The 13,322-nt window shown below is 39.9% G+C and overlaps 2 protein-coding genes across 3 annotated transcripts in view; both read left to right on the forward strand.

Moving 5' to 3' along the window:
- slc17a5 (solute carrier family 17 member 5) overlaps positions 1-13,322 on the forward strand; it is a 950,640-nt gene that overhangs the window by 922,646 nt on the left and 14,672 nt on the right. The gene's annotated exons all lie outside the window — the stretch shown is intronic.
- LOC110962351 (sprouty-related, EVH1 domain-containing protein 2-like) overlaps positions 1-13,322 on the forward strand; it is a 40,589-nt gene that overhangs the window by 12,595 nt on the left and 14,672 nt on the right. The window contains exons 1-4 of one of the 2 annotated variants that reach the window (XM_051959899.1): positions 5,769-5,895; positions 9,875-10,067; positions 10,160-10,328; positions 11,113-11,177. In XM_051959899.1, the coding sequence (XP_051815859.1) occupies positions 5,849-5,895; positions 9,875-10,067; positions 10,160-10,328; positions 11,113-11,177 (474 nt within the window). In that variant the 5' untranslated portion in view covers positions 5,769-5,848. Of the gene's footprint in view, positions 1-5,768; positions 5,896-9,874; positions 10,068-10,159; positions 10,329-11,112; positions 11,178-13,322 lie in introns of those variants that run through there. The other variant, XM_022210286.2, reaches the window with a different exon arrangement.

A 13,322-nucleotide genomic window follows, 5' to 3' on the forward strand; every position in this document is an offset into this window, starting at 1 on the left:
TTAGCATCTCGTCATGGCTAGCTGCACACTTCTTAGAAAGGTATCCAACAAATAGGTAAAGGTTTGGCAGTCTCATCTGAACCGTAGCGTCACAGTGCTATTGGAAAAAGAGGTGTTTGTAGTGTGTTAGCATGTAGTTTACATGTATGTTTGTACATATAAACACCTGAAAAGTTTCTGACGAACCTGCAGGGAACCACAGAGCCTTCTAGTGTTCAGCTCAGGGTTTTAGTAGCAATACTAGGAAAGCTTAGTCTATGCAAACTATTTTTATTAGAATTTATTATGGAGATTTAACCCTGTAAGACCCAAGTATAAAGAAACTGAGTAAAACAATAAAAAAATAAGAAAAAATGAGCAAAAAACCCAACCAAAAAATAGATTTTCTATTTATATATATAAAGCCAAATACAGAAAATAATGAGCAACAAGGTTAAGTGTTTTTAAGGAAAAGTGTGCACAAAGTTGAGTTGTGTGCACATTTGCAACAAATCTAACTTGTATATCAACATATGCTGTTGTAAATTTACAGCAAAATTGCCAAAAGGTACCATTTTTTTTGTAAAAGAAGGTACATTTGCTGTGGTTAATATTGGTGCTGCAATAAATAATGGATTATTTCATTAGTTAGTCAAGCAATACACTCAATTAATAACCACAGATGGATAATTTTGTCTTATTCCAGCTTCTTAAATGTGAGTATTTTCTGGTTTCTTGTCTCCTCTATTGGCAGTAAACTGAATATATTTGGGTTGAGGATAGAAACAACACATTTGAGAATGTGAATTAAGGGCTTTGGGATACATTAATTGACATTTTTTTTACCATTTTATGACATTTCATAGACCCAAAACTAATTGAAGTTGACAAATAATTGCCAAATAATCATTGCAGCTGCAGCCCTAAACTTTGCTCTTGCAAATTTTACTTTCTTTTTTTCAGAAAAGCTTTAAAACCAGCCGCAACATAGCCAACTGGCACCAAAAAACAACTGAATACAGCTTGTGGTTTGCTGGGGAACATAGTAGTGTGATTTTTCCCTGAGGAGTGAGGTGGAGACCAAACCTAGAGATAAAAGGAGGGAGAATATTAGTGGTACTCACTCAGCCTGAATTAGATGCACAAATATCAGTGCCGGATTGTAAGAATAGCAGAAAAAGCAGCGGTGAACAGGGCAGTAGAGCTCTGATGATGCGTCTGTTTTCTGTCTGTGGGTGAGGTGGATGCTTGTGTACCGGGCTGTTAAACTCTCTGCTGTGAGTGATCGTCATGGTACTCGCTGTGCTGCAAGTCAAACAGACGTGAATGACCGGCGGTATACAGCCAGACACGCCCTGCACCTTTGACCCGGTGGCTCGTATTAAATTAGAAAAGGACGTGATGACTGAATCGTCTGTACTTTGCTTATCGGCGTGTTGTTGGACTCATATCTTCCTTTTTCACTGAGTCATCGCTCAAGCTTTGACGCAACACTTGAGGTCTTTTTCCCACCTTTACCTTTTAACGGGAAAGACATGACACTGCGACCTAGTGACAACTTCATTTAGCTTAAATAAAAGGATATTTGATGGAAAAAACTGTTTATGATACCACTTCATGCATCAAAATGAAGGAACTGACTACACTCTTTGACTTTCAAAAAATAAATTCTCTCTCTCTCTCTCTCTCTCTCTCTCTATATATATATATATATATATATATATATATATATATATATATTAGGGGTGTAACGGTACTTAAAAATCACAGTTTGGTACATACTTCGGTATGTAAGTCACGGTTCGGTTCTCAGTTAAGGGGAAAAATTTAAAAAAAAACTTGCTAGTATGACTTCCTGGCTGAAGTGTGGATGAGAAGGAACTTCATAACGGGGCTCTATCACCTATCCATCCATCCATTCTCTATACACCGCTTTATCCTCACTGGGGTCATGGGGGGTGCTGGAGTCTATCCCAGCTGACTCGGGTGAAGGCAGGGGACACCCTGGACAGGTCACCAGTCTGTCACAGGGCTACATATACAGACACACAATCACACTCACATTCACACCTACAGACAATTTAGAGTAACCAATTAACCTCAGCATATTTTTGGACGGGCTGCACAGTGGAGTAGTGGTTAGCACTTTAGTCTTGCAGCAAGAAGATCCCCGGTTCAAATCCCGGCCTGGGCCTGGGATCTTTCTGCATGGAGTTTGCATGTTCTCCATGTGCATGCGTGGGTTTTCTCCGGGTACAATGGCTTCCTCCCACAGTCCAAAAATATGCTGAGGTTAATTGGTTACTCTAAATTGTCCGTTTTTGCCCGCTTTATCCCTAGTGAGGATAAAGCGGTTTATAGAGAATGGATATTTTTGGACTGTGGGATGAAGCCGGAGTACCCGGAAAAAACCCACGCATGCACAGGGAGAACATGCAAACTCCATGCAGAAAGATCCCAGGCCCAGGCCGGGATTTGAACCGGGGATCTTCTTGCTGCAAGGCGAACGTGCTAACCACTACTCCACTGTGCAGCCCTCTATCACCTATGTATGTTAGAAATTATCTAAAAAAGTAAAATTGATGTTGTATTTTTGCAGCAGTCGGTTTTACGGGGTTAACTGTTTTTTGAGTTGCGAGCACGTTGGCAACAAATCTAACTCGTATATTAAAATGTGCTGTTGCAAATTTGCAGCTAAATTGCCAAAAGGTACAATTTTTTTTGTAAAAGATGTCAAACAATGAATGATGGATTATTTGATTGGTTAGTCAAGCAGTAAACTCAATTAATAACATAGTTAAAAATAACAAAAAATGAGCAAAACAATAAATAAAATAAACAAAAACAAGCAATAGATCTATAAACCCAAATGCAGAAAATAAATGAGCAAAAAAATCTATAAATTATGTATATTTACATGAACCTAAATATAGAAAAAAATGATGCAAGTGTTTTAAACCTAAATATCAGGTTAAAGATGGCGTGAATTCTGCACAAACAGGTGATTATAAATAGTGCATCAACCACCTTTCTGTCGCGCTCCGTTTTCAGCATCAGGACCTCGTGAAACATTCGTGTGGACAGAATTAGATTCACAGTTCCAAACGTGTGTGTGTGTGTGTGTGTGTGTGTGTGTGTGTGTGTGTGTGTGTGTGTGTGTGTGTTCGGTCCCTCCCATGTGTATTAAAGTAGCGCGTCGCTGCTGGTTGTGGCCGTCTGTGTGTTCCAGCCACAGATTACAGGCCTGTCGGGCTCTAAACACGGCTCACAAGACGGCCCTAAATGTGACAAGTTCATCTCAGAGAGCTGATAGCTGCTATCGTATGTCTTAAAGCACATGCGCTCATATAGCTCACAATCCGCTGTTATTTCTGTGTGTGGGTGGTCTGGACGTGTGCTTCCGTGTGCCAGTGTGTCATGCGTGTGTTTGCGTCATGTCAAACCGCTGCGGTGCTTTGGTAGAAAAGCAGCAGGATGTGTCGGTTCGACTCGAGCAGAAATAATCTCATCAAAGTGAAATAATGTAGAAACTACAACAAAGATGGCGTCCAGAACAGAGACGTGACCCGGTCCGCTGGTGTGACACTGTGTCGGGTTCAAGTCCCATGAAAAATAGTGTTGATACGTCAGCACAGAACTGTCAGGAATACATTCTTTTGTCGTTTCTCACCACAATATTTACCGTCAGACTTAACCAACACCAACATTATTCAAATCTATAGTTATACACACACACAATCAGGAAGTTTATTCTCATTTTTTAATAAAACCGACATCATTTATCTCTTCTATCAGCCCAAATTTGAGCATATATCGGTTTAAAATCAGTTTAGACCTGCTTTGAAAGTCCTTTCATTGTTTCCATCATGCAAATACTTTAGAACTACGATGAAACTGCAAATATGGCATCAAAGTGTTCTTAGTCAGATGGTTATCTATTATTTCCATTGTTGATTAATCTGTTGATCTCGATTAATCAACCAGTTGTTTGATCTGCTAAATGTCAGCGAATGGTGCAAACTGTTTCCCAGAGCCCACGATAAAGTCTTCAAGTGAACTAGTCATTTCAGTGATGGTGTAAATTTTCCACCAAAGCAGTTTCCCCTCATACTATTTTGCAGGGACACCATCACTGCATCCTGGGCTCAGCGCCACCCAACATAACTGTGGTTTAAATGGATGCAAACCAACAAGACGTCGTAGCAGATAGAGCTGCAGCTAACCATTGTTTTCTCCGTCAACTACTGTAATCTGCGGTTTCTTCTTCTGGATTCATCAGTTGTTATCTGTTCTACAAAATGTAAATAAAATGGTGCAGAGCTCAAGATAACGTCCTCAAATGTCTCGTTTTGTCTACAGGCCAAAGGATATTTGGTTTGTAGTCACAGATGAGCAAAGAAAACAGAAAATATCCACAATTAAGAAGATGGAATCATAGAATTTAATCAATCGACCCTCAACACTGTTGGTTTTATCAAATAATTGGGTCATTGTGGAGCTGTACCTAACCACAGCAAATGACCCAGTTTAACATCCCTCACAAAAATATAGATATATTTTAGAAAACTATTGTATTTTTCAGCAAGGTCGTATTTTCATATGCAAACTAAATTTACTTCCAAAGGATTTCTGGCTAGTTTTATGGAAAACTTGTGACAAATAGCAGACTTTTAGTGAAAGTTTTTCCAGCAGATTTGCTAGAATATTTACTGTTTGCAGCAAATTTGCCACAAATTCACTATTTATGTGACATTTCTCTACAGCAAAGTCTCATAAATTTCAACATTTATCCGTTAGTTCTACCCACTTTATTAAGAAAATCACAGTTCACCAGTCCAGTGTAAGGAAAGCACAGACAAACAAGCATTCATGCTCATATTCACAAGTTTAAAACAACATTTAATCCGCCGTGGATGTTTTTAGGCTCCACTTTCAAACCCGTAAAATCACTGCGGTGAGACGACAGTGCCTGTTGCTTTTATACGGGACCTAAACATCCTCAACCACTAATTGATTATTCTAAAAATCCAGCTGCTGGTTGCCTGCTTGGCCTTTCACATTGACTTCAGCTGTTTGTTTTTCTCACCAGTCTTCTGGTCTGACGCTCTGAGATCATGAGGAAACATAAATAGATCGCTGACATTTCTATTTAGATTTCCTATTATTTCCTTTTGTTGCTTTTCAAGTTTCCCACGTGGCAGAAAGTAGAACCTGAATGACTTTTAGCCTCCACCCATTGCGGTTTGACATGACAGATGAAATTTCCGCCTACGAGCTGCGATTCTGAAGCTCCGCTCTGCCAACAACAACAACAGCGACGAAGACAGCGCTGCTAATCGCTAATGTCTTCGTGTTTTTTTTTCATTTAGCGTCCCTCAAAGGGCAGATTTGGGGTCGTTGCTGTCCTAACGCAACCCTCAGAGAAGCCTCGCTCGATGAAGAGCACGAGAGCGCTGTGGGAGAAGCTGTGGTCGCTTTGCTGTTTGTCTGCCGTCACCCAGTCACTCTGTCATTCAGGCAGTTTTATGAATGTGTGTGGGTGGGAGCTGCTGAACCAGTTTTGCCACCTGTGTGTGTGTGTGTGTGTGTGTGTGTGTGTGTGTGTGTGTGTGTGTGTGTGTGTGTGTGTGTGTGTGTGTGCGCGCGCGCGCGCACGTCGAATCCTTGGGACTGTCTGTAAGCTAATTATATAACAACACCTCTCATTCACTCCCACTCGGCCTCCCTGCCTCCCTCCCTCTCTGTTTTCATGTTCCTCTCTTCATCTCCGTCTGGCTCTCGGCGCTGCATTGATAGAATAAACCGAGGTACATCCTGTTATTGTCGCATCGTTCATGCGGATTGCGTCCCTGCGAGGGTGGCGGCTGTCATGCTAATGCTTGAGAATGCCTCGTATTTTAACATCCGACCTCCAGGGTATTGTCTCCCGTCTCCGTCTTTGTCATGCATTGTTTTTGCGCGGCGGTATAGACTAAACTGATCCGTATGATCCGTCAGCCTGGATGAGGTCCGTCTGATGGAGGCTCCAGTCCTCTGAATGGTTGGAGCGGATTCCCTGTCTTACTGGTTTAATCGCAGTAATGCAGGATGTTTAGGCTGATATCGCCGTTGAAATCTGGCAATTTTTAGACAGTAAAATGAATGTATTAGCTAAAATGACCATTTTTACACATTTAAACAAGTTTGTCTGATATTGTCTTTTTTTGCTGTCAACCGATATGCCGATATTGTCCAACTGTCAATTTCTGATTCCATTATCAAGCGAGATACCGACATCTATGGGCTGTTTAACTAGTTTTAGGTAACCTCACGTATCTCCTGTGGTGGAATTAACACATCAGGCCTCATTTTATTGTGATGCCCCACTGGATGCATTCTCAAATGCAACCAGGCTTTCAGAAGTAAACACTGTCTGTGCAAAATAAGAAAACTACTTCAACTTAAGTGCCATATTTATGCAATATTTATATTTTAATTGCCTCAAACAACAGCTCACACTCTCCTTCCATCTATGAGTCGATTAATGCCAGCAAAATTCAGGCATTATTTCATCGGTTGTCACGGTTGGCAAAAAAGAAACGAGAACGATATTGACCGGTATTACATTTTTATGCCGATATTGGACAGATTATATCAGTGGGCCGATATTATTGGACATCCCAATCACAACCAAGAGATCTACCATACCTCTTGCATTTCTTTACTTCAGTCTCTTCCTTCGTTTCACAATGTACGCTCCTCTCCTTCTGCTGTTTATCGTCTTCATCAACAATAACTTCCAAGAAGCAACCTGCATGCAGAAAATGGAAAGTTTAGACACAGGTTTGGGTCAAGCAACAAAGGTGACACTGCTTGTTTCTTTTGGTGAATTAACCATTTAAATGATAAATACTTCCTGACAACACTATTTTGCAAATTTTCTGGGGCACCATCACTGCGTCCTGGGCTGAGCGCCACCTAAGATCAGTTCAAAGAAATGAAAGCGAGCAAGAGCAAGGATTAATTTCTGTGTTGACTAGTCAACGATTATTTTTTCGCAATAATGAATTAGTTATTTGGGCTCTAAAGTGTCAGAAATTGGTGAAGAATGGAGATCAGCTTTTCTAACATGGCACATGTTTTGTTCGAAATCCAAAGATATTAATTTTACTGCCAGAGTAGGAATAAAGGCAGGAAATATTCAAATTTTATACTCTAGAATGAGACAATTTAGGCCTTTTGTTAGACAGCTAATCAGGTTGTTATAGTTAATAGTAGAATGATAGCAGGTACAGCAGACCATTCTCCAGACCGGACAGCGGTGGAGATCTGACCGTACAGGACTTTATATCAGCTAACACATACTAATGATTCTTATTCTGTTGCAACAGCAGTTCAGAACTGATGTTTAGTTAATTTATAACCATATTTAATAGATTTTAATACTAAAGAAAGCGAACGGTTACCATCACTGGTGAATAACCCGCTGCATTTTGATTTTATTCTGGTCTGAGAAATTCCACGTGGATAACAAATTCTTTATTTCTGCTACTTATTCATGGTTTAATGGAGTTGAAATGGAGAAGAATTACATCTGTTCAGAACTTTCCAGTTTTGTCTCGACCAGGGACCTGTTTCAAGATCATTTCTTGGACCATTTTGTCTTTATTTCATACTGATAGTAGAGAAACAGACAAGAAATGAAGGAAGAGGGAAACAAAGGGAATCAAACTGGGGCAGCTCAGATTATTTACAACCAGAATAATGGACATTTTTTAGGAATAATTGCGGGGTTGCTGCAGGGGAATGTTTAGCAGAGGCCGTAAGTCATGCAGATGGTTGACGTCTTGACTGAGGATTAGTTTAGCTGGAGGATGAAGACCTAAAAAACAGTCGTATATTAAATACATGGAATTTGCTGTGTGAAATATAAATGCAGTTTCATTTTGAGTCGGTTTTTAGCAGCAGCAGACAGAACACGACCCTGAGCTGCTTTTCCATTAAAGTTTGAGGTGTTTTCATGCTGACTTGTCCTGGTGCAACACCTCCCACCGCGGCACAGCGAGGACCAGCAGAGTCGTGACTTGCGACGCCCTCAGACAGTCTGCCGGAGCGTCAACCAGCTCTGGAGAAACCCACATTAGGACAAGTCTGACTTTACAGGATGGCCTCTTTTCACAAGTAGAGGCTGAAATATTTCTTGAAGTATTTCTAGAGCTTTTGCATCGTGTGCAAAGCTTTTGAATGGTGTGACTTTCTCACACCTCACAGGTGCAGATATTAAAACCGACAGTCTGATATTATCTTTTTCTTTCATTTCTTTCTTGTTGCCGCAGAAGGAAGTGGGTGTTTTCTGCATTTAATCTCTCACACACACAAACTGAACTTAACTGTAACAGAACAATAATCTGTTAATGAGTTTGGATGGATTTGTGTTTAATGTCAGTTTAGCTGTTTATGTAATTAAGGGATTATTTAAGCAATGAAAGCAGAAGTTGCTTCCTGGAGGTTATGGAGAGTTTAGACAGCCTGAAAATTGTGCTGAGGTTGTCGTGCTGCTAAAAGTTGAATGATTGAAACCTGTAGTTCTTTTGTTGATGCGCTCGGTATCAGATGATTGATTGATCGATTGTCATAGTTGATGCAAAGCATGCAGCATTAAAAAACCCTGCAGGTGCTATTTTTTTAGTCAAATTTGTATTTAAGCTCCATGTTGTTCTACATATTTATATGCAGCTCAAAAATGGATAAACACGATAAACAAAAACAAATGTACAGTTCGGCAACACGACAAACTCATGGCATCGTCTAAACCCAAATAAAGAGGAGAATTTCAAATTAATTTTGAAGATAAATTAAAGAGCAGCAAGGGGTTATGAAAGATGTAAAAAGACAATCCTAAAGTAAGCAATAACAGGAGTCCATAAATTCATAGAAGAGCCTAACTTCAAATGGAGTTCTGCTGTTTTTTCCATTATGTACACTGTCTTTAATCTCTCTCTCCATTGGTGGAGGACGGGAGGTAGTGGGCGGAGCCAAGACACAGATAGTAGGATATGGAATAGATATGCCTTTTTCTATCCATTACTTCCTCTGGAATAGAACCAGTTATATAGAACAATGACTCAAGTGGCAAATCAACACTTCAAATGCTATTATTTCTCCCAGAGTAGTTTCAGTTGTGGACAGTCCCAGAATATGCGAGCGTAGTCTCCAGTTCTGCCACAGTTTCTCCAGCATAAACGGTTGTTTCTTTCATCAAAGGTGGAGTGCAAAACACCCTACAGGTTTTTATTTTGTGCATTAACTGACACCACGGAGAGAATCATTTACTAGCCTGTGTTTTCTTGAATGTCTGTCTGCTGGATTAGCTGTAATATACAGTGGGTACGGAAAGTATTCAGACCCCTTGAAATGTTTCACTCTGTGTGTCATTGCAGCCATTTGCCAAAATCAAAAAAGTTCATTTTATTTCTCATTAATGTACACTCAGTACCCTATCTTAAAGTTCCTCTGAGTAAAGTGTGCATGTGGTGGTTTTAAGATTTCTTTTTACCCGTGAACCGAACAATTGAACTGTGTCACTTTGCAGCTTTCTTCCTCCAGAAATATGAATTTCTTACTCATTCATATGAGCCACTGCTCTCAGATCAGTTGTCTTGTTAAAAATTCACATTATTCACTTAATGGAAGATGTTTTCTGTCCTTTTTTTGTCATTTTGTTATCTTATGATGAGCGTATAAAAGGTTTAAAGGAACGTTTGTTTGCAGAAACAGTTAAATCTCCATCAGCCTCAGCGGACTTTGTTCTTCTTCACCATCATTCTGACACATCACCACCCCGCCGTGTGTCCAATGCAGAAGCGTACCTTAGAGATATGATCCTCATAGTTCTTTTTTTCTTTTTCCTGTGCAGTGACAGCTACATCGTGCGTGTGAAAGCGGTGGTGATGACGCGGGACGACTCCAGCGGTGGCTGGCTGGCCCAGGACGGCAGCGCTCTGAGCAGGGTGGGGGTCTGCCGCCTGCTGCCCACAGAGCTGGCCCCGCTGTCGGGCTCCGGCGGCTCCCAGTTCCTCATCAGAGGCGAGCGGCTGCGGGACAAACAGGTAAGACACACCTTCAGAACATCAGCTAAAGCACAGCAGAGTTCATGTAAGCATCAGAGAGGAACACGGCTTCCTGCGTGTCGGGTCGACAGGTGATCCTGGACTGTCCTCTGAGGAAGGACCTGGTCTACACCATAGCCACGCCCACCTTCCACCACTGGAAGGTGGAGGACAGGAGGTGTGGTCTGTCCTTCCAGAGTCCAGCTGATGCCAGAGCTTTCGACAGGGGGGTTCGGAAAGCCATCGAGGACCTGGCTGAAGGTACGCAGTGCTGGAATGATAAAGTCCAAAAACATGTTCTTAACCCCTTAATGCCAAATTCACATCATACCGTTTTCATTCAGAGTGCAGCCCAGACAGCGTATCCGTTCCCCCAATGTTGGTTTAATACAGACCTAGGAACCTTTTAAAGCACTGGTTTCTCGTAGGACCGATTGGAGCAAGACCTGATTATTATACATCTGTTCTGTTCTATGTGGAGGATACAAATGAACAATCTCCAATTAATTTAGCATCAGCTGGAAAGCAAAAACACATTTTTTTTTCATATATAATTGTACATAAATCCAGGAGGCAAAGGGTTAAGAGAGACACCTGGCTCTGAGAAAGGGGTTGATACAGAGTCACGGCGTCTTATTTATGACCAAAACTGTCTTGTTGAGAAACGCCACACAGATTCATGAATGAGATATTTACTAGCAGGTGTGGGGAAGTTTAAAGCAAAACACAATCTGCTGGAATAACCAGTTAGAACTGTTATAGACATGAATGAAGGAGGAGCATGTGGTAAAACGTGTCTTAAGATGGATTTTTGAAGTTTCTTGATAAGGAACGAAACAAGAAAAGTCAATCTGAGCTGGTAGGATAAACAAGGTGACTCCAAGTTAAACTGCAGGAGCTTTCTGCTGTCAGGTTATTTTGGGACGGGAAACTTTCTGGATGCATGGAAAAATGGTTTAGAGATTGAGACTAAGTTGAAGTTTACCTCAGCGGCGTGTGGATTACAGATGTTTCTGTAAATTAAAGGCTGTTTTCTCCTCCGTAGGCTCCACAACCTCCTCCACTGCACTCCAGAACGAAGGCGAGCTGGGAGACGATGACGTCTTCACTGTAAGCACGCTTCCTTCATTCATTAACATGCTGCTCAGCCTTCTGGGTTACAGAGGTGACTCCTTCCTTCGTCGGTTTAACTCCCTGACAGAAAACAAGGCGTCAGATTTTGATGGAGTGAAGTGCACTCGGTAGTTCATTTTCCATGCGGTTCATTTCCATTTGTGGGTTTTCCTCAGTGGAAACCAGGTAGACCGTTAAAGTTTTATGATATTGAATCGAGAAGATGTTGGTGATGGCTTTGATGTCGTTGCACTGAAGTAGAAACCGGCTCTGAGGACGATTTGAACCCATCTCTGCTTCCTCAGGTCACACCACCAGGCCTCAGTCTGAAGCATCACGATGTTATTTCTGTTTTTAGTGGATTACTACGCAGCGCCTTTGCTGTTTGAGGCCCTCAGACCAAATACAACCCTGACTTTAGGAAGCACAAGGGAATGCATTGGAACAGTGAGATAATCAAATTTGATTCAGGAAGTTTGGCCAACAGATTAATGACTGTTAAAGCTTTCCATTCACCAAACACAGCAGCAGTTTACGATACAGTGAGGAAACATTAGACTGCTGTGGAAATTCATGTGTCACTGTTACAGAGAGAAAATAATTCATCTTAAAGCTAATTTCTGGCTAAATCTAAGCAGCAGCAACGTTTGCAGTAATGCCATTGAGCAAAACCCACATCCGTGAACTATTTTACTTGTAATTGGTGCAACAATATTCTAATAATTGCTGCAGTAGTAACCTGCACACTTGTGCAGTGTTTTGGCATCTGAAAACCACATGCTGTGTCTGGGACCTTTTTTCTCCTGTCATAGTCTTCTTTACTCATTTTTAACTGCAGTATAAAGTCCTGCATCTGTGAGGAAAAAGCACAAAGAGAACTCAACAAAGTGCTTAGTGCGCTGTGCCACAGTTGTAATGCTATAAATCATAAAAGAGGAAGTTATTTTACAGGAATTTTTTAAAAAATAGGGGCTTCACGTGCTATAGACTTTGAAGTATTGACATTTTTAAATTGCTTCAATACTTTTCTCTTGTGTACACAGCATGCAGTTCAATCTAGTTCCTGGAACTGTTGGTTGCAGCAGAGTGACTGATGATTGCATAAAGAACTGCTTTTCTTTCAAAAATTAGGACATTTCTAAGTGACTCCAAACTTTTGAATGGTAGTGCAATAAAATACTTAAAAAAAATAGAAAATATACAGTAAAACTACTGTAAAAACACAGTAAAAATCTCGTAAAGCACGGTAAAAATACAGTAAAAATAGTAGAAATACAGTAAAACTACAGTAAAAATAGTAGAAATACAGTAAAAATACAGTAAAAAAATGAAAATACAGTAAAAATAGAGTTAAAAAATATCGTAAAATATATTAAAAATACAGTAAAAATAGTAGAAATACAGTAAAACTACAGTAAAAAAATAATGAAAATACAGTAAAAATGGAGTTAAAAAATATCGTAAAATATATTAAAAATACAGTAAAAATAGTAGAAATACAGTAAAACTACAGTAAAAATATATTAAAAATACAGTAAAAATAGTAGAAATACAGTAAAACTACAGTAAAAAATATAATGAAAATACAATACAAATAATTAAAAATATAGTAAAATATATTAAAAATACAGTAAAAATAGGAGAAATACAGTAAAACTACAGTAAAAAATAATGAAAATACAATAAAAATATAGTTTAAAAATATCGTAAAATATATTAAAAATGCAGTAAAAATATAATCAAAAATATAGTAAAATATAATAAAATACAATAAAAACAGTAATTTATTTGATTAATTGTACTGACAGATATATGGTGGTGAGACCAGGCGTCGGTTAAATGGTAAATTAGTGGATTATTTTCTACAAATTTCTAAACGAGACACGCAGAATAAAGTGATTTTTGAAGAAGCATGAAGTCGAAAATTTTGTGATTCTCTCTTTTTGGAAATACAGTATGCATTTCAGAGCCACTGCAGGTTCAAGGATTCAGAGCCGTCCTTGATCAGCGTGGCTGGAAGTCAGGCCTACTTCTGGTCTGAACGTTTTGTTGACTGCTGCAGTCTGGTCTGTCTAAACAGCTCAGGATTCATCGCCCAAATGGACGCACTAACAGTCCGAGCACACGCCGATCCTCCTGAAA

This window comes from Acanthochromis polyacanthus, chromosome 15, assembly GCF_021347895.1.
Source record: "Acanthochromis polyacanthus isolate Apoly-LR-REF ecotype Palm Island chromosome 15, KAUST_Apoly_ChrSc, whole genome shotgun sequence".
Classification (NCBI taxonomy): Eukaryota; Metazoa; Chordata; class Actinopteri; family Pomacentridae; genus Acanthochromis; species Acanthochromis polyacanthus.